At 39.0% G+C, this 19904-nt stretch overlaps 1 protein-coding gene across 3 annotated transcripts; it reads left to right on the forward strand.

The window, feature by feature from the left end:
* The first annotated feature begins 9079 nt into the window (after window positions 1-9079).
* On the forward strand, window positions 9080-18870 carry NELFCD (negative elongation factor complex member C/D). 3 transcript variants are annotated; one of them, XM_050907040.1, is made up of 15 exons: window positions 9080-9171; window positions 9684-9799; window positions 9985-10094; window positions 11166-11275; window positions 11596-11703; window positions 12268-12420; window positions 13187-13317; window positions 13741-13906; window positions 14553-14687; window positions 15216-15355; window positions 16071-16185; window positions 16522-16617; window positions 16841-16981; window positions 17350-17479; window positions 17876-18870. In XM_050907040.1, the coding sequence occupies exons 1-15, from the start codon at window positions 9106-9108 to the stop codon at window positions 17908-17910; spliced, it is 1752 nt and encodes a 583-aa protein (XP_050762997.1). In that variant the 5' UTR covers window positions 9080-9105; the 3' UTR covers window positions 17911-18870. The 3 variants fall into 3 exon arrangements, with proteins under 3 accessions (XP_050762997.1, XP_050762995.1, XP_050762998.1); XM_050907041.1 differs by lacking the exon at window positions 9080-9171 and adding an exon at window positions 9201-9338; XM_050907038.1 differs by lacking the exon at window positions 17876-18870 and having other exon boundaries at window positions 17350-17541.
* Window positions 18871-19904: the final 1034 nt, after the last annotated feature.

The following is a 19904-nucleotide window of genomic DNA, read 5'->3' on the forward strand; positions in this document are numbered from 1 at the left end:
TAAGTGAGGAAAAAGGCAATTGTTTGGAATATGGTTGAGTTGCACAAGTATGGAGTGTGTGTGTGTGTGTGTCTTAATGTCTCAGTATTGCCTTTGTTAGTCTCTTTATTAGTCCATGCAGTTTGGTGGCCTGGTAAATGCAAGTCTTATTTTTAACAGCTTTCTTTTTTTTTTAAATACAAAAACATAAAGCTTTAATGCTTGCTATTTAATAAGTAACTGTGTTTTCTTCTGTCTCTAATTTAGTGGCCATAATTTGCAGTTAATTGAACCATTCCAACCTAATGCTTACCCATATTTCCTAGTTTTGTTTTATTTATTTATTTGAACTTCTTGTTTTCATGATTGAGGACTTTCACTTCTGTCTCATTCATCTGTTTGGAAACTTCTGACCTTACAGCCAAAACTTAACTCATTCTACTCAGTATTCATCGTGATGCTGAAGTGTAAGATACCTGCAAATGTAAACACTACCACTTTTATTAATAAAAGCAAGTACAGTGTTTTAGGGCACATTTGCATCACTATAGTTGAGGTTGTGTCAGTATTTCCATTATAAACCCATAGAGGGTCTATATCTTGGCACTAAATTGCCCTAAGCTAAATCTTTGCCATACAAGGCTTCTGCTCAAGCATGATTTGGTGGGTTGGTTTTTAAACAGTTTCCAACACAAACTCTTGTTTCTGTTTTAAGTTATACAACTGTTTTGTTGGATGGGGGTTGGTTTAAAAAAAAACAAACAACAAACAAACCTGGTTCAAGATCGTTTTTGGCACTTCTGTAACTCAGAAATGGTTTTGATTTTAAAACAACCTTTGGCAAGCCAGTAACTTACAATATGGTCTGATCACTTTGGGTATTTTGTAAAAATAATAATAAATTGTAGAGATGTTGTGGTTTCAAAATCAGCTACTGTGCATTTGCAGTAACTTATTTCAACCCAAGACTTTTTAGTAATTTGTACATCAGTACACATACTCAGCAGCCAGTGTGATGCAGCAGAATAGTGATAACTCCTGAAGGGTTTTTTTAAATAATGTGGAGAGGTAAATCCACTACAGACTAAAAAAAGATTCAGCTGCTTCTGAAAGCATCAAAAACTGCTCTCTTAGAGGCTGAAACTGGAGCTCTGGAAGTTGTTAGGAGCAGACTTTGATGCAAAAGCATATGAAGGCATGCTGGATCAGTTGTCATAGACAGGAGCCCTGAGGGCTTATCTTCATTTATCTAAAAACTATTTTGAATCATGGCATTGAGGATAGGATTTAACTTAGAGTATGTCATTAACTCCAGAGGAACTGAAGCTAATTCTGTTCCAGTGTGTTGCACATAATTGATACCTGCAGGATAATTTTCTTTTACCAGTAAATCTATGCACAGAAATACTAATGTTCATCAACTTTAAAATCTGAGCACCTTGTAATTAGTCGTGGCGCAATATTCCTGTAAATTATGTAGGATGTTTTGTGTTATATCCTATTTTCCAATGTTGAAAATTATGTACCAGGAAAAACAAAAGATATAAACATGATTACACAGGAAATTGATCACAGATATGGAGATAGACCCCATGACAGCTGAGTACCAGTCCAGTGCCTTAGCGATAATACTGTTGGTGATTGGTGCTATACAAATGTCTGAGATTGATAAAGTTGTTATAAGTTATAAAATTATGTAACTTATTCTGGAAGAGAGTAAGTTCTCTTCTTTCCCCAACTGTATCTAATATGCTATGTGTATTTCTAACAATGCTGGCACTCATAAGACCTCTTCGATGGAAGTTAGATGATAAAATTCCTACTAACTGTAAGAAGCAGGATCAGGGCCATAGATTTCTATCAGTGAAAATCTCACACCGGAACAGGTTCTTATCCCTAAAGTACATGTTGAGTTTGTGTAACAGTAAAAATATTTACAAGCAAACATCTGTTTGTAGTCCAAAACCAAAACTGTACCCTTCTTCCTCAGCTTGATATTTCTGAAAATTCATCCATTGGGAAAAAGTCTTTCTGTTCTATGACAAACTTTGAAGTGTCTTTGTAAATAAAATAAGCTACAAAGGGGATTTCTGAACCTCTGCTGATGAAAGCCGTTACACTGAAAAATCTCTCTGGTGACTGACAAGATAGAAATTCCAAGAGTGAACCTACTTTAATCCTGGTCATAACCAGTTAGCTTAAATACTGTGAGTGGACGTGTTTCAGTTACTAGGTGGGTAACCTGCTTTAGAGTATTTTACTGTATTGCAGAGATTGCTAAAATTTCAGCCATGAGTACTGGCTTCATAATTAATTGTTTTCAACCCTGATTCTCATCTTATTAAAAGTTAAAACTGCTTTTTACCCTGTCTACTTTTAATGTATTGAGCTGAGCAAAATGGGTGCAGTTTAAAGCACAAGTCTACTTGGAAAAGCAACTTGGGAGGAGGTGGGGAGGCAAACTAATCTCTCACTGCATTAAACATAATAAGGTGGGGATTTTTGCCTAACTTCTGGGTCCTATAAACTTAGCCTGGTTCTGTGGGAAAAATAGGGAGTTCTTCTCTAGGTTAACAGCAAGTGCTCACTGATAACTCTGCAATGAGGGGTAACTGACCAAGTATGTCATAGATAATTTTAAGGAAAAAAAACCCACCAAACTGGAATTTACAGGTTTTCCTAATTTTTTTTCACTTAGGGAGCCTGCCTCAAAAATCTTTATTTGAGTGACAGGACAAAATAAAGCCTTTAAACATTGTCCTAAATACAGAGAGAATGATACATTTTTGAGGGAGAAGATGCTGACATTAGGGGGTTTTATGTAACAATGTGCTTTCTAAGGCTGCGGTACCAGTAGACAAATGTAAGCAAATTCAAAATTAAAATGTGAATGTATCTCTTCACTTTAATTTACCCAGTTGTTTTATTAAATGAGTTGGCTAATACTTTAAATATACTACTCAAGTTTTGAGAAAGAAGCAGCTTAGGACAAAGGTAGTGATGTTGGGAATTCTCTCAGTTGTTCTGTTACGCAAACTAATGTTTTTAGGCTGTGAATTTTATGTGAATTATTAATAGTGAAGTACAGTGTTCCTATTTGTAGTTTTCCGGTATTTGATATGATTTTGGAATTGTATCATTCTTGCAACTAAAATGCTAGAGTGCCAGCAGAGATCAGGCAGAGAAAGGAGCTGTTATGGTTATGAATTACCACATCAGGCTTGTGACTGTAAGGCTACTTAGAAAGGGGGCCCATTCTAGTTCTGTTTCACTACCTTATGAGTTTTCTGTTGGCAGGATCAGAAGAGCTTCCATAAAAAGACAAATGAAGGGGTTGGGTGATAGAACCAAATACATGTCTGTGTAAGACCTCAAAGTATTAATGAAAGGTATTTCAAACTTGTATTAAGCTAGAGCCATAGGAGACAGCATGTCTTTCCTGAAGTGTGTGTGTGATGATTCATATGTATCTCAGTATTTTTAATCTCCATTCTCTTTTTGCTTGAAGGCACAACATCCAAAATGAAGTAACAGATTTCATGAAAGTTTTGGTGCTAACCTTGAGTTCTGTTTCCCACAGGGCAAAACTCTGCTGGGCTACAAAGGTTCATCTGTGTAAGACAGTCTGGAAGCCCAGTGCTGCCACAAGCAACAGCTCTTGTTAACCTATTTGTGATTTAAAACTGGGGAGCTTACAAGCAATTGTTCTGTCCAACATGGTGGCCCAAAAACTGCTACCTTTGGATTCAGCTACTTTCTGCTGTCCTCACCCCCCCCCCCCCCACCTACTCTTATAACGTATATGGTCGATAGGAGAGAATAGAGCAGCTATGAAATAAAGTTATGAGACAACCTCACTGAAAGTTCAAAGGAACTAGGGAAAGCTAGATAAACAAGACTCCTAAATCCATCACCTTGGACATTGAAAAATATATTTATGGGGGAAATTCTTCATTCCCCAGGTAAGTGACGCAGTTTGGGATCCTTATACAAATTTTCAAGGTCAGAGAATGTATTTCTCCAAAAGGCCAGAATATCTCCAACTAAGGAACTGCAAAAAATGCGCTTACTACATACATTATAGAACTAGCAGATACTTCAGTGAAGTGTAAGTTTAATGATCAGTATGCAAATCAACTGGAACTTGTTTTGAAGCAAGAAAATGTTTCCACTATAGGCTCATCTTGAAAAGTACTTGGGGCATTGTGAGGCTATGCTTTTAAGCAATCCACAGTATATAAATATAATTCCAACTTTTAAGTTGATGTTTGAAGGAGACAAGAAATGACATTATGTCGGCAACCTAAAAACCACCTTGTTTTGTGTCAGAGTATTTCTCAGTTACCTAGCAAAGTGTCATGATGTTCAATGTCTGGAATAACACTGTTACCTGTAATTGTGAATCTCAAGGTACAAACAAAAATGGTTAATCTTGAGGTTCTGCTTGAGAAGGAAGAACTCTTTAGCCAAAACTCATTAGCCTAACTTGATGCTGCTGTAATTTCCTACTCGATTTGAAAGTTATTACCTTATCTCTAGTTGAATGTATTGGCTGATTTGTAAAGGGCTAACGATTATGAAATATAAATTTATGCTAAAAGAATTTGTAGAAGGCAAGGAGCAGAGGTAATTAGCATACAGAGAATGCCAGGGTGGATATTTTTAAAAAACATATGAATAAAAGGCAAACAGTTTTGTTGGAAGTCGGCTCTTCTGTTTGGGATTTTTCTTTCATTCTAGGAAGGAACCAAATGAAGTTGGATGATTTCATCAGCTGTATTATATTCAGCCCCTCTTTAGGTAGGAAATCTTGAAGCATGGTTGTTAAGTAATTTGCTCAAAAATCAAGCAACAAATTTTGATAGTTGGGTGGAATTGAAACTTGAGCATTTCATACTTGGTTTATTCTTCACTCCCTTAGAAGAGCCATTCCCAACCTTTATGAAACCAACCTTCACTTCTGGTTTAAAAAAAAAAAAAGAAAAAAGAAGGTAGTTTCCCACATTTCTCTAGATCTGGCTCTTCTTCACACACATCTACTTTCCAGGATGCCTTTACTGTTTCTTCAAAGCATGCAGCAGAGGCTCCGAGGCTGGCCTTCATAGTATATTTATTGGGCTCAAAATTTTATCTTTAATATGCTCACTGCCTTATCAAAATCTCATTAGATGGGAATTATGACTCAAGAATATTTTACACACAAAATGTAGTCAAATATAACTAAAGTAAAATACTAACAATAATAATAAAAAAGGTTATTATAATATTGTAATGAAAAGGAATATAACAAAAAAGAAAGAACACCCAAGAAAAGACAAGTGATGCACAGTGCAATTGCTCACCACCCACTGACCGATGCCCAAGCAGCGATCCGCTCCTCCCGGCCAACTCCCCCCCGTTTATATACTGGGCATGACGATCCATGGTATGGAATACCCCTTTGGCTAGTTCGGGTCAGCTGCCCGGCTCTGCTCCCTCCCAGCTCCTTGCACACCTGCTTGCTGGCAGAGCACGGGAAACTGAAAAATCCTTGGCTTAAGATAAGCGCTACTTAGCAACAACTTAGCAACATCAGCGTGTTATCAACATTATTCTCACACTAAATCCAAAACACAGTGCACCAGCTACTAGGAAGAAAATTGACTCTATCCCAGCTGAAACCAGGACAACATTTCACTGAAACTTTGTAGAACACAGTTAAACCCAAGAAGACAACCAACATTGTTTCCATTCAAAGTTGTAAACGTTTAGTTTGCAAAATCAATTTCTGGAACATTTAGTGTTTCATCACAGTTTAAATGATACCTTGAAACTGTTGGTTTTGATCTGACTTTGCCTTCTGTTTATTGATCTGAAGTGGGGAAAGCTTGGATATAGCAATTCTTCTGCAAACAGCTGTTCAGCAAATGTCTGGCTCTGTTACAGGTCCCTAGTTTTCTCCTCAAGGAAAGTTGAAAGTAAATGCTTTGAGTATTGTTCATTCTTTATATATTAAAAAAAAAAATACTCATTTTCTGTTACTGCAATCAAAATAAAGAGATACAAATATATAAAGACAAAACAACTTCTAGTTTTAAGATTCAGACACTGAAATTACTAGTATCATTAACATCTAATAGCACTATGTCTCTCGCTGGTAGTTGGTGCTGTGGACTGTTCCCTTTTTCTACTCAACTAAGCAGTAAGTTTCATAGCATAATTACCATTGAAGTTCTACAAGTCCAACTGTTGTCACTAGACAAAACTTCTACCTGCTCTGAAAATGCTTTACTGAAGCTAAGATGTACTATTTCAGGCCATAAGCTCCGGGTACAATGAAATTCTCCAGACTGCAGATCCAAATATCCTACCTAGGAGATGCACAGCAAATTTCAGTCATGGGAAGGAAGCCTCTCCTACCTATACAAAGACATCTGTCGTACAAAGTGTATTTATTTGAGCCTTCTGTAAAGAACTAGGATCTCCTCCTAAGCCTCACAAAGTCTCAGCATTGTGGTTTTCCCATCCAGTTTCATTGGAATGTTAGTTAAGTTCTGGACTCGCTTTTTCTCCAATTCTAAATTTTCTGAACCTTTTGTTAGGGTAATATAATAGTTACTCTGAAATCACCTTCAGAGAACTTGTCCTACATCTTATAACACTGTACATCATTACAAGCCAAAAAAAAAGAGCTGATGAAGCACAGGAGGTGTATAGATGTTTCTTATTCGACTCTCAGAAAATACTTTTTATTTCTTGGTTTGGGATAGAATAAATTCAGGTCTGGTATTTTCTTAGAAGTTCTGACTGGTTAATCACACTGTCTGTTCCGAGTATACTATTATTTTCTCATGTCTACAAGATGGAAATTGCCTGCTAACTAAATGGAGATAAGCCAAAACCTTTTTCTCAAGGGTATTTCCATTGGCCTCCAGCCTCAGCCTGTCACTTCACTCCCAGTTCTTTCCTCATAAAAAATGGCCAATGCTTCCATAAGCGTTGAAATGTTACCTTACTGTCTTTCTGACTGCAATCAAGCAATCGTCTAGCACAGGTAGAGAATGTGTCTGTTGTGCCTCTACTTCAATCCATGCCTTTCATTCTGAAAAAGTCTCTTTTCCTTTCTGTTGACAGAGCAAAAAGAACGTTATCCCGGGCTCACAAAAATGTTGAAGAAATGTTTCAGAAAGGGTTGCTTCACCACTGTAGGGCAGCATATGACAGCACAACTCACGCTGTGCTGCAGTTCAGGTGGTGGTGTATATTTTCTATACTGAAATTTTAAGTGCAGTAAGCCCTTTAACTAGTACAGTGACCACACTTGAACAAGGACTGCGTCTCTTGAAGATCCTCTGACAACTTATTTCTGAACAGGGTTTTTTGGCCTTTCCTACCAAGTGATTTCATGGACTGCATGGAAGACTATGTAATTTCTTTTTACTATTTTTCAGTTAGAAACTGAACGAGAATAAAGGGCCTTTTAAATAATTAATCAGCAATGCTCTTGGCTGCCCTCCAAATCCCAGAACACACCCTCACCCTCCCCTTTCTCACAGTTAAAATACAACTGAAGAACAGGAGTCAATCTGAAGAGACAAAGGGACTCCCTGTTGTTCTCACGTGGTCTCCATTTCAGTAATGCCCATCTCCTTGCCTAAGGTCAGGTTGTATGATCAGTTTTCATTTTAGACTTATCCCCTCTTCATTCATCTGTAACGTCCTAGTCCCTCCCTTCGCTGGGGGCCCTCTTGGCTTGTGGCTTTCAGTCAGCATGCCAGCTCAGCCGGTCTCCTTGGGGACCCTCTCTCTCAGCACCCCCAAGAAGGGCTATACTAAGGTCCCGAGGTTAGCACAACCACTGCTCTGGGGATCCAGCTTCATGTACAGGGGAACAAATCCTGTGTAACAGGCTGCCCTGGGTGGTTACAGACGGCCTAAGAGCATCAGAAACAGGGAACTTGGCTCACGCAGCACAGACCTCTCTGCTCCCCAGAAATGAAACTGCTAACTGTAATGCCAATAGCGTTATTTATAGGGACTACAGTTGGTTTGTTAATATGCTTTTAGATCAAAGACTGCAGGATTTTGTCTTAGGCTAAAAGTAACCCCCAAAAAATTTGTTTGCAATGAGAAAAGGCAGAAACGTTATTTAATGTTATTCTCCGGCAAGTTTTGGGTACGCAGAGTTACACCAATGCTGGTCCTAAAACTTTACCACTAAAATCTGGTCCTAAAAATCTTACCACTTCCGTTACACCAAAGTTATCTTTCCTATTCTTTAGCTTTTTCCCCCCTACTTGTTAGTTTTTTAATTCTACCATAACATTTGATCATTACTATCAACTTGTTGCTGTTGTTCAGTATCCTTTTCACGCTTCAGAAAGTGCGAGGAAATTGCCGTTACTCAACGGTGGCCAGAAGAGCAACACATCCAATTTTTTCTCTTCCCTTGCAATCCCCGTCTAATTGCTGCTGCGCTGGCAGGCTTTGGGAGGTTTTGCAGGGTAGGGAAGTTTGCTTTAAAATTTCTGTTGGCTTCTTTTTCCCTCTGACTTTATTTTGTTCCCTCTGACTGTATGCTGTCTTCTTCCTTGGCTCTCCGGCAGTGACTAACCGGGGATGAACTGCTTGAACTGGGACAGAGCGAACCTCCACCTCCTTGGGAACCGCCGCCCATTTACATTTCCGTATTTCATTTTTATCTGCTGGCGTTCGTGGATGGCTGCAGCCATAATTCACCAAGCAACGGCTTCACCGCCGTGAACGCCAGCTCCAGCAAGAAGCAGCGCTGAGGCGTGAGGTAACGGCCGCCCCGACAGCCCGCTCCGCCGGCACAGGCCGCGCTGCCGCCGGCTTCTGTCAGCACGTCCCGGGGCGGGGGACGGTCTGGGGCAGGACATTCCCCACCGTCCCGAAGCGGCAGAAAGGTGATGGGCCTCACGCACCGGCCGCCCCCCGCTCCGACGGCCGCCGCCGCGGCTACCCCCCCCCTCCTCGACCCGGCCCGGCCCGGCCCTGCCCGGCCGTGGCAGCAGCTCCACCCTCTCGGCGCCCGCCATTCCGCGCCGCTCCGCCCAGGGGGGCGGTCGCGGCCTGGTTCCGGCCGTCGCCGCGGCTTTTTCGGCTCGGGGCGGGACGGGAGGAGCCATGGAGGATGCTGATTACTTCGAAGGCAGCGCGGCGGAGTGGGGAAACGAGGCGGACGGAGGGACTGTGAGCACTTGCGGGCGCCTTAGCGGCGGCGCGGGGTTGCCCGGTCGTGCGGCGGGAGCCGGCAGCTCGGCGTCGGGCCTGAAGCGGCCTGTGAGGGGGAGCGCTTTCCCTCCGCGCCGCTCTGGAGAGCGGAGGGCTTCTTCCGAGGGACGCCGCCTGGTCCCCGGGTGGGTCCCGGAGGAGCTCCCGGGCCCTCTCGCTCTGCGGGCGCGGGGGGCCGCGTCTGGGGCTCCGAGCTGAGGCTAAAAGCGCCGAGCGTAAAGGCGGGCGGGGAAGCCTTCCCTGTGGTGAGGCCTGAGGCTTGAGAGGGTTAGAAAGGAGGAAAACAACTGCAAGACGGTGCTTGGTTTTGCGCCTTCTCTGTTAAGAAATCGTATTTGTCTGGGGAGCAGGTCGCTTGCTGTGGTGAACTGAGGTGTGTGAGTTTCTGTGGGCAAAAGTAGCCTAAATGTGGGAGTATAGGGGGGAAACAGGACAAGAGAGCTGGCTGACTTGATTGTGCTTGCGAATAGCAAGACGATGAGGATGGGGAGGGAGAAGATGATGCTGAAGTCCAGCAAGAATGCCTGAAGAAATTTTCAACCCCAGACTATATAATGGAGCCATCTATATTTAACACGTTAAAGAGGTGAGTGGGACCTTATACGTGTTATGGTGCATGTTATGTGTGTTATAGGTGCAGTGGTGTCACTTTGTATGGAAGTGTGTGTGAAAATGTATAAATGATGCTATCATTTTCCCTTTATTTAGAGTTCAATTGGTTTTGGTTTTTCATATGACTTTCAAATTGTTCTTTTCCAATCCTTTCATCAGATATTTCCAAGCAGGAGGTTCTCCAGAGAATGTTATCCAGCTCCTCTCTGAAAACTACACTGCAGTGGCACAGACTGTAAATTTGCTGGCAGAGTGGCTCATTCAAACAGGTACGATAAGTGTTACAGTATAATTTGGGTATGTAGTCTTTCTTTTGTCAGAAACATCTGAATCGGTGGCAAATTTGATCATACTCAGGAAGTGGATCGTTATAAAGTTGTCATCCTGTATGTGTATGTGACTGAATTCTTTATAATAATACATTTATTCTGGTCAGAGAATAATCTGTTGATGGACATTTTGAAATGCCCGCAAACTGTGTTATAAAGGGTAATATAGTTGAAGCAACTGCATAAACTATAGTTTCTTTTTGTTTTCATGCACAAGTGCAAGGGTACTGTTACATAGATGGTGTTAGCAATATTTGATTTTTTTTTTTTTGTAATATTATATAGTTAATATTGAAAAAACAATTACCTTATTACTAGTTACTATTCCCTTTCAGTGGATCAGTGGTTAGATGCAAGGTCCTCATACAGATGCCTGTATTCTCTGAGACAAGAATTCTATATTACCAGTCTGCTTATGAATTCTTCGGCAGCCTCTTGCAAGACATGTTCAGTATTATCTTGTGGTATCTTTGTCCCTTAGCTAGTATAAACTTTTGTTTACAAATTATCAGAATTATTATACTCTGATCTCAGAAATTTAGAACTACTTATTACTACTTTGTGTATTGTTTTGTAGCGTACTATCAAAGCTACTGATAGTCAATATATTAAAAGGATGGACTTTAGTCCATAGTAAGGTGGGTTTGTGCATCAACCCCGGTAATCCCGGTAATCCCCTTTGTGTTTAAGATATGTGCATTTTGGTATTGTGCCCAGTAACAGTCTTGTGAGATGACTGGCATTGCTGTTTGCATGACTGATGAAGAGAGCAAGAGAAAAGGACTAGTGTGACCTGCCTGTGATCCTAAACAGTCTGCATTTAGGAAAAAAGATTGAGAATCTGTAAATCTGTCTGTATTAGCGTGGCTTGATAGTAGAACTGATGGCTCTCCTCTCATCTTCTCTGTGTAGATAAATTTGAGTAGTTTCTGTTCTCATTGAAAAATTTAAGATGTTGCTGCCATTTTTGATTGGATTGCATCTGCCAAGTTTTTTGTTCCTTCTATACAGGTGTTGAGCCAGTGCAAGTTCAGGAGACTGTAGAAAACCATTTAAAGAGCTTACTTATCAAGCATTTTGACCCTCGGAAAGCAGATTCCATCTTTACAGAGGAAGGAGAGGTGTGCATGGAATCCATGTTGCTATCTCTACATGAGTGGATCCTACATAGACGCCTTCATCTGATGGAGTAGTAGATGGTGGGGGAAGGGAAATTGTATCTTCAAGGCTCTTTGGTTAAGAAACAACTGGTTTCAGAAAACCAACTGTATCTCACTGGAGTCCTCAGAGGCTTAGAGAACTTAGAAACTTTGAATGCATCCTTCTTTGTAATAAAGTTCTGTGTAACAACTCGCAGGACTCCTGAGAGGTAAAAGGCTTACTTTTAATGATCTTGACAACTAGATATTCTTACATCTCTCTATTGCTCTGATCTTTTCAGACTCCAGCCTGGCTTGAGCAAATGATAGCACATACTACGTGGAGAGATCTCTTTTACAAGTTGGCAGAAGCCCATCCCGACTGTTTAATGCTTAATTTTACTGTGAAGGTAGTATACCTAAGTCTAATAAATGAGAATATCCATAAAGGCTAATTGTTCTGGCATCAAATATTGGCTGTGGTCTTGCCTGCATCTTTTATGTATTCCTACTAATACTGCTTATTCAAATATCAGAACAGTACAAGTACACATTGTTGGGAGGAACTGTGTTACAGGTTGCAAGTAGTAAGTGTAGTTTCCCAGTTTGAAGTACTGCTTTTTGAGTTTGTTGTTGTTTTGTTTTGTTTTGGGTTTTTTTTCCTTTGATCTGTATTTGAAAATTCTGAGTTTCTGGTGCAGTGGAACATTTCAGTCAGTTTTGTATGTTTCTGTGACAGGGAAAGAATATTATATCTTGCTGTGCTCTGAAATATTTTTATATCATTATGGTTTACTTTCTTTTTGCTACATCTTTATTGGTTTCCTTTTCTGTAGTCTAAAAGATGAACATGAATTCCAGTAAGCGTATGCAGAGGCAAATCTTACATTCTGTGTGTTCTCCTAGGCTTATTAGGATATCTGAAATATAAATGTAAATAGTACGAGTTTTCTGTGATGTTTTTGGTTTTATAGCTTATATCTGATGCTGGATATCAAGGGGAAATAACCAGTGTTTCAACAGCATGTCAGCAACTAGAAGTATTTTCCAGAGTCCTGCGTACATCCCTGGCAACAATTTTAGATGGAGGAGAAGAAAACCTTGAAAAAAACCTTCCTGAGTTTGCTGTAAGTTTGTGGTTTTTTTTTTTTTTTTTTTCCTTTTTATGTGGAAAGAAAATAGTGTTTTCCTTTCCGGTTAAGATATGCAAATCATTGTGGGATTGTAGAGAATCTTGACATCTTATCAAGTCTTACAAAATCTTATGAAGAGAAGGTATATCTGAGTTAAAAAATAGAAATTTATGCTTTTTGATCATTCTGTGACCAAGAATTCCTTGGGTTGCTTACATAACAATTCTTGCATTTATTAAATGGATTGTAGAAACGTGAAGGTAGAACTGTTGTCTTTCACATTTAATGCAAGATCTAAAGATAGTCTAGTCAGTTCCCTGACAAATTACAATAATTCTTTTATCATCCACGTCAGTGTGAAAGTTGCCGTCTGAATCAACCCAGCATATGTTCTGTGTTGTGAAATAGCATAATGATTTTCGGATGGCTTTGTACTTCTCTTACTTTTTAAATATTGCAGAGAAAGTACTGAGCGTAAGTAGGATAGAATTTCCTCTCACTTTTGGCGTTTAAGAAACAAAGTTCTCAATTTAGCCATTTCTTCTTGCATGGTATCAATGCATAGTGATACTATGCTTTTCTGTACTTTCTTCTTGGCTGTTGGGTTTTTGGTTTTCTTGTTTAGTTGTTTGTGGTTAGGTTTTTTTTCTTTTGATTAGTAGATTTCAGTGAAGTCTTTGCTATTATGTCAGTGTAATCACAGAAGCATACTTGCATGTTTCTTGTTGACTGGTAAGATTTTTGATGTGTGCTTTCACAGAAGATGGTGTGCCATGGAGAACACACTTACCTTTTTGCTCAATCTATGATGTCCATATTAGCTCAAGAAGAGCAAGGAGGGTCAGCTGTCAGACGGATTGCTCAGGAGGTTCAGCGATATGCTCATGAGAAGTAAGTGGGAGTTAAGTAGTGACATGTAAGTCACCGGAATTTGTAAACTCCTGTCTTTTGCTCATTCTTGATTATCTTCTGCCAGCAAAAGGAGACTTTTTAGCTGCAACAGAGCAGTTCTTGTAGTAGGCTTTAATTCACAGAACAACAGAAAAGTTCAATGTCCTGTACTGGGAGACCTGAAATCAGAAGAGCAAAGAATTGAAGTTTCTGTCTATTAAAAAATACATATTTTTATTATTCTACAAACATTTTAGAAACAAACAAGGGAAATACAGGCCTATTTCTATAATTACCCAGGATAAGGGGTTCTGCCCTAACGCATTACATTCCATAGGATGTGCTCTGTTGACTCAGCAAGGCTAGAACTAAAATGTCCAAATTAAGAAAATAAGTTGCTGTGTATGTTTGCTCTTCATCTAGAGGCCATGACGCTAGTCAGATCACTTTAGCATTGGGTACTGCAGCCTCCTATCCTCGAGCATGCCAAGCTCTTGGTGCAATGTTGTCCAAAGGAGCTCTGAATCCAGCAGATATCACTGTCCTGTTCAAAATGTTTACAAGCATGGACCCACCTCCAGTAGAACTGGTTAGTAGTTATCTTTTTATAACCTCTGAAACTTACTTCTATTACAGTAGCACTCAGAAATATGAGGTCTTGTTGTGCAAAGTGTCGTATCGACACAAAATAGAAGTTAGCACGTGGACTCATCCCTCTATAATTTTAAGTAATGTCTAAATGTGAAACTACTACTTGTATTCTATTTTGCATTAGCTTCTTGATTTTTTTTTTTTAATCCTTCCGAGTTATCTTTTTAGATATAATTCAATTAATTAAAGAACTTCTCAATAGGAGATAAAGATGGCAAGGAATTAATTAACTTCTTTTAACAAAAAATAAAAAAATAATTTAAAAACCCCCACCCAGTTTTGCAATTTATTATAAGCAGGCCTAAATAGCACGTTTCACATTTCTTACTGCCTCGTTCTAATGTGGGTTCTGGTAACAAATGGCATTTAGATACTCTAGCAATACAGTCTGTAACTCTGTTTCCTTCTCCCGCCCCCCCCCTTCTTTCTGTCAAAAGTTTGGGTCTCTTCAGGAAAAATATCTAACCTGCTCAAGGGGGAATGTGTTACATCTCTTTCTATGCAAGGTACATCAGATGCAAAAACTCTTTTTAGTCACCTCTCATAATTCTCAGGCTCTAATAAACCATTCATTTTCTTCACAGATTCGAGTACCTGCCTTTCTGGACCTCTTCATGCAGTCATTGTTTAAGCCAGGTGCTAAGATCAACCAGGACCACAAACATAAATATATTCACATACTGGCATATGCAGCTAGTGTAGTAGAGATGTGGAAAAAGGTAATGTTCAGTTCTGTGAATAACATTATTTTTACCTACAGTGGCCTGACTGTGCTCAAGAAAATGTATGGTCGTGAAGTTGCTCAGTTTAAAATAATGTATTCAGCTTGATTTACTTATTTTAATATGAAATGTTTCTGGCTTCAACTGAAATGACTAAAAAATGTAGCTCCTCATGATCAAATAGTATTATAAAAGCCTGAGTGCACTAAGTATTTTTGCTCTCTTCCCCCACCTCCCCCCAAAGGTTATCAGTAGCAGTTCTGTGCTACTAGAACTGTATGTGCTTTTTCAGAGGAATTTAATTCTATGAAGTGGATAAAGTAATTCTTAGGGAATTAAATAAAGCAAACATCCTTGTACTTCAGCTCATTCATAATTAGTTCTTCTGAAACTTGCATTTGAGTCTAAATTTTGAGAAGCACAGTGTAATCTTAGGCTTATCGTAGGTTACAATTCCTTTTGTTAAATAACCAAAGACATCCGGTATAGTCACAACTCTTGCATTCCAACTTTGCAATTTTTCAGAACAAGAGAGTCAGCATAAACAAGGATGAACTCAAGTCAACTTCAAAAGCCATTGAAACTGTTCACAATCTGTGTTGCAATGAGAACAAAGGAGCATCAGAGTTGGTTGCAGAACTGAGCACTCTCTATCAGTGCATCAGGTGAGCAGAGGGACTGGTCCCAAGCTTCAGTTGTTGGAAGGAAAGTATTCTTAGGAGAGGCAGTACTGCTAAAGGGAAATGCCTATGTGGGCTACTCTGTGAGAACATCCCCATTGTAGAACACGTGAAGATGTGGTCTGAAAGCAGCTTTCAAAATTGTACATCTGACTCTTTTGGAATCCCTCTCATGAGGACGTAAATTCTGGCTTTCCCTGATAACTTGTCCTTGTGTCACAGAACATGCTTTTCTCTGCCACTGGAAAAAGATGACAGATGACTTTGTCTTCCTAATAAAGCTTTCCTAGCAATAGATGTGTCCTTTTTTTTTTTCCTCTTAAAAGTATGAAATAGCAGATACTGAATAAACTGGAACAAACTTGGAGTGTACATGAAGTTTGTTGCCTATTTTTTTGCATTTTGTGCTGAGCAGGGAGTGTCTTTGTAGAAAGAATTTTCCTCCAGCCTTCTCCCCCCCCCCCCCCCCCCCCCCTTCCTTGATGAAAACTACTATTGATGTGCTGGCAACTTTTCAAGCAAAACTTTTTGAGCTTTATGAATTCTGCTGTAAGTTAAACTGAAGCTCTAGCAACCATTAGAATATACTGAAAGATGAATTTTTTTTTTTATTATTTACTGGGAGTTTTTGTTTTGTTTGGGGATTTTTTTGTTTGGTGTTTTTTATGCTCCTGTGCTAAAGTGATCTCTTTTTCTGTAGGTTCCCAGTGGTGGCAATGGGTGTATTAAAGTGGGTGGATTGGACAGTGTCAGAACCAAGATACTTCCAGCTGCAGACTGATCACACTCCAGTTCATCTGGCATTATTGGATGAGGTAAAGGTCTATGTAAAAACTTGCTGGAGAGTAAGAACAGTTTTGATGCTTGTAACTGGAAGTACATCCAGTTCACTGAATGCCTATCGTTTGCAGTAAGTCAGTAAATATACAGAGATGAATCTGTTTCTATTCAGAGTTGATTATTTGTTTTTTGTCAGCTCAGCATTATTTACACTAGGAAAACTTAGGCATCGAAGAAAGAAATGGTGGAATACTTTTCTAAAAGAATTTACATCTGGCACTGAACATCAATGTAAACTTGTCTAATAAAGGCTGGTGCATTGGTTTTTAAATTGAAGTTCTTAGGATCTAAGTTTCCTGTCTTGTTTGCAGATCAGTACATGCCATCAGCTGCTTCATCCCCAAGTTCTACAACTTCTTGTCAAGCTCTTTGAAACAGAACATTCGCAGCTTGATGTAATGGAGCAGGTGATTCTCAAAGGATTCAGTATTTGTGTTCCTTCATATTAGTTATGCTTATTCAAGATAATAGCTTTTACTGTCACAGCAGTTTTAAGAGTTTAATTTAGGAATATGGTCATCGTTAAAATGTAACATAGCAGATATTGAATCAATAAGAATGAGCAATAAAAATTGCATGCTTTTGAGAGGAAGTTCTAATCTGTCGGTTCTTTCCTCCCCACACCATCAGCTGGAATTGAAGAAGACTCTCTTGGATAGAATGGTGCACTTACTCAGTCGAGGATATGTCCTACCTGTTGTCAGCTATATCCGCAAATGCCTGGAGAAGCTAGATACAGATATCTCTCTCATCAGATACTTTGTTACAGAGGTCAGCAGCAAAAATTTTGTGTTTACTAACGTATAGAAATAAACTTTAATATCAGTTGTATGTGTTTGGATATTAAATCAGTTTGCCTCAGATTCAAAAATATTTCAAGATATGAGATCAGATTCTGAGCAATGTATGTAATATCAGTATTCACTAGGATGTGACTTAGTCCTACTGACTCCTGACTTCTGAAAGTATTAAGGTACTGGATAGAGTACCTCAAGAATACATAATTAATTACTTGTATGGAGAGCAAGAGGTCTTAAGTGCAACTACTTGTATCCTTTCAAGACTAGTATTGTGAATTAAATATTGTCCCTACTACCCCTCTAACTGGAAGAATAATTCATTTTTGTCTGCTGCTTCAGGTGCTCGATGTGATTGCTCCTCCATATACCTCAGACTTTGTACATCTTTTTCTTCCTATCTTGGAGAATGAAAGTATTGCAGGTACTATTAAAACAGAAGGCGAAAATGACCCTGTCACTGAGTTTATAGGTAAGTCACATTTATTCCTTGCGTACCTGCTTCCATTTGTATTTGTTACAACTTGCAAATAATGTTTAGGAGGAGGATTGCTAAAAATAGGAATGCCTGCCAGATATTTTCACAGATAACTTCCCTTTTAGGGGCCGGTGTTTAGCAATTTTTCTTTAATCAAGAATCTCTGGGTAGTAGTGAGGAACTTGAAGACAAATACTGCTTTTTGAGAACTAGCACTGTAGTAAGGAAAGGATAGGAAGGGAAGTAGTCTGTCATAATACACTCCTATCCCAAAACAAAAACATCTGTCCAGATCCTAAAATCCTAATTATTTACATAATGCAGAAATCCACATGCAAACAGATAAATCAGAGTAATGTACTGAACACTTTTTTTTTTTTTTCTTTTAAGCTCATTGCAAATCTAACTTTATTATGATGAACTAAGCAGTGGAAAATATCAAGAATGCAGAGCACATGATCACTACTTTGCCGTACTTTCCACCAGTAAGGTTCTATAACTGGGCAACACAGCAGCAAAAAAAACCCAAAACGCAACAAAAAACCCAAAACAAGGAAGAAGGGGCTGAAGGGCATTTGATTGACTTGCATGGTGACCTTGAGCTTCATATCAGAGGACTGTTAACGTACTTTGGAAAATGGAATAATACTGAAGGATTTTCTGTTGTTACACAAATCAGTATAACTCTGAATATTCTGAAGGGGACAGCAGGAGAGAAACAGATTTATTTCAAAGAATGTTATTTGGGTTACTTGCAGAATTTGTCACTGGAGAGAAACAGATTTATTTCAAAGAATGTTATTTGGGTTACTTGCAGAATTTGTCACTGATTCTTTGTGTAATATACAAAACCTGAAGAATAGGGAAGGTAGTTTCTACTAAAACCACTTTGCAGATAGTTCTCTGAAGACTAGATCTTGAATGCTCTAGGTTTTGATGTTGCAAGCTGTAAAAAAGTAATTTGTGGGATTAGCTCTATGCTGCAGAGAAGCCACAATGCCTCTTTCTCACCTTTGCATTATATTAGAATTCTAAATATCCTACATATTTACCGCTATGAAAAAAAACCATTTTGTGTAACACAAGTGGAGTTGTAACAATCAAGGTTGGGTTTGTATTAACAGATGAATCCTACGCGAGTGTGTTATCTTTCAGAATCTATTTTTTGTTAAATAGATGCATCAAATGTTACTGGTAAGTTTCATTACCGTGTCAGAATTCTACTGCTGTCCAAAAATACGAATGTGTGCAGAAATTTCATTACTGCTTGTTGTGGCTTGGTTTTTATACTTATCTCTACTCTGTCCTGGTTGATGCCAAACAGTGGGGGATATACCCAAGATTATAATTCACCTTTAAATAAAGGTTTTTTTCTTTTCCAGAGACTTCTTTCAAAGTTTCATTAAGATGACTCCTTTCTCTCTGTTCATTGGGCTGGATTTCTCTTTGTACAGGCAAATAGTGTTTGTTTAAAAGTGAAGGGTATAGACAAGCCCATTGTGCTTTTCCAAGCACATCTGTTTTCTGAAGAATCTGCTTTCTAAAAGACACTGACATTATATGTCCAACCGGATGTAAATTTAAAAAGGAAATCACTTCATTCTTCTCTGTTGTCAGTGCTTCATGAATGGGAACTCCAAGCTACCATGATAATTCTTGAGACAGCAGCCAACTGTATAGATTCTTAACTCCTTATAAAAAGGAGTGTATTTATCTTCCCTTTTCTCAGCCAGTCCCTCACATACATACTCCCCAGTGACTGAGCTTACCATAATAACACTTACAGTGCTCTAATCAACTTAAAGCACAGCCTGAAAAGGGCAAAACTTGCTTCTGCAGAAGCTGTTCTGAACTTCTTTGCATATCTTTGAACAGAAGATGCACTATCATTCCAGCTAACTCTCATCATTTAAACTTGCATGAGACCTATTTTTCATAATATTTTAAGTAGGATTAGCATACAAGTTTGGCTTTTTGTAGCCCCTGACTTCCTTTCTTTGTGTAAATTAACTACAGAAACAATTCACCCTATAGAGCTTCATTTTAGGATGTAGCGCTGTATCATCTTTTAGTGATAATCAAGAGCAGTTTGTTCCTGTGTCCATTCCAAGTTTGCCAGCTGTTTAAACAAGGTATACTTTTGCTTTCCTCTGTGTTCAAGCTTGGTATTGCTTCCTCTGAACGCTTGAGTTCTTCTGCGCTTATCCATGTAGATGATTTTTAACTAGTTAAAACTTCCACGATGCTGTGATCAGTACTGTCATACTACTATGTTCATATCTCAATGGAACTGAAGTTCTAGCAGGCACTGCAGCTTGGCAGAATTAATCCTTATTGGCACTATGGAGTCCTAAAGCAAAGCCAAGGAGACAGAGGAAATTCTGTCTTTTGCCTAGATTTAAATGCGTATTATTGTTTT

This window comes from Gymnogyps californianus, chromosome 17 (genome assembly GCF_018139145.2).
Source record: "Gymnogyps californianus isolate 813 chromosome 17, ASM1813914v2, whole genome shotgun sequence".
Classification (NCBI taxonomy): Eukaryota; Metazoa; Chordata; class Aves; order Accipitriformes; family Cathartidae; genus Gymnogyps; species Gymnogyps californianus.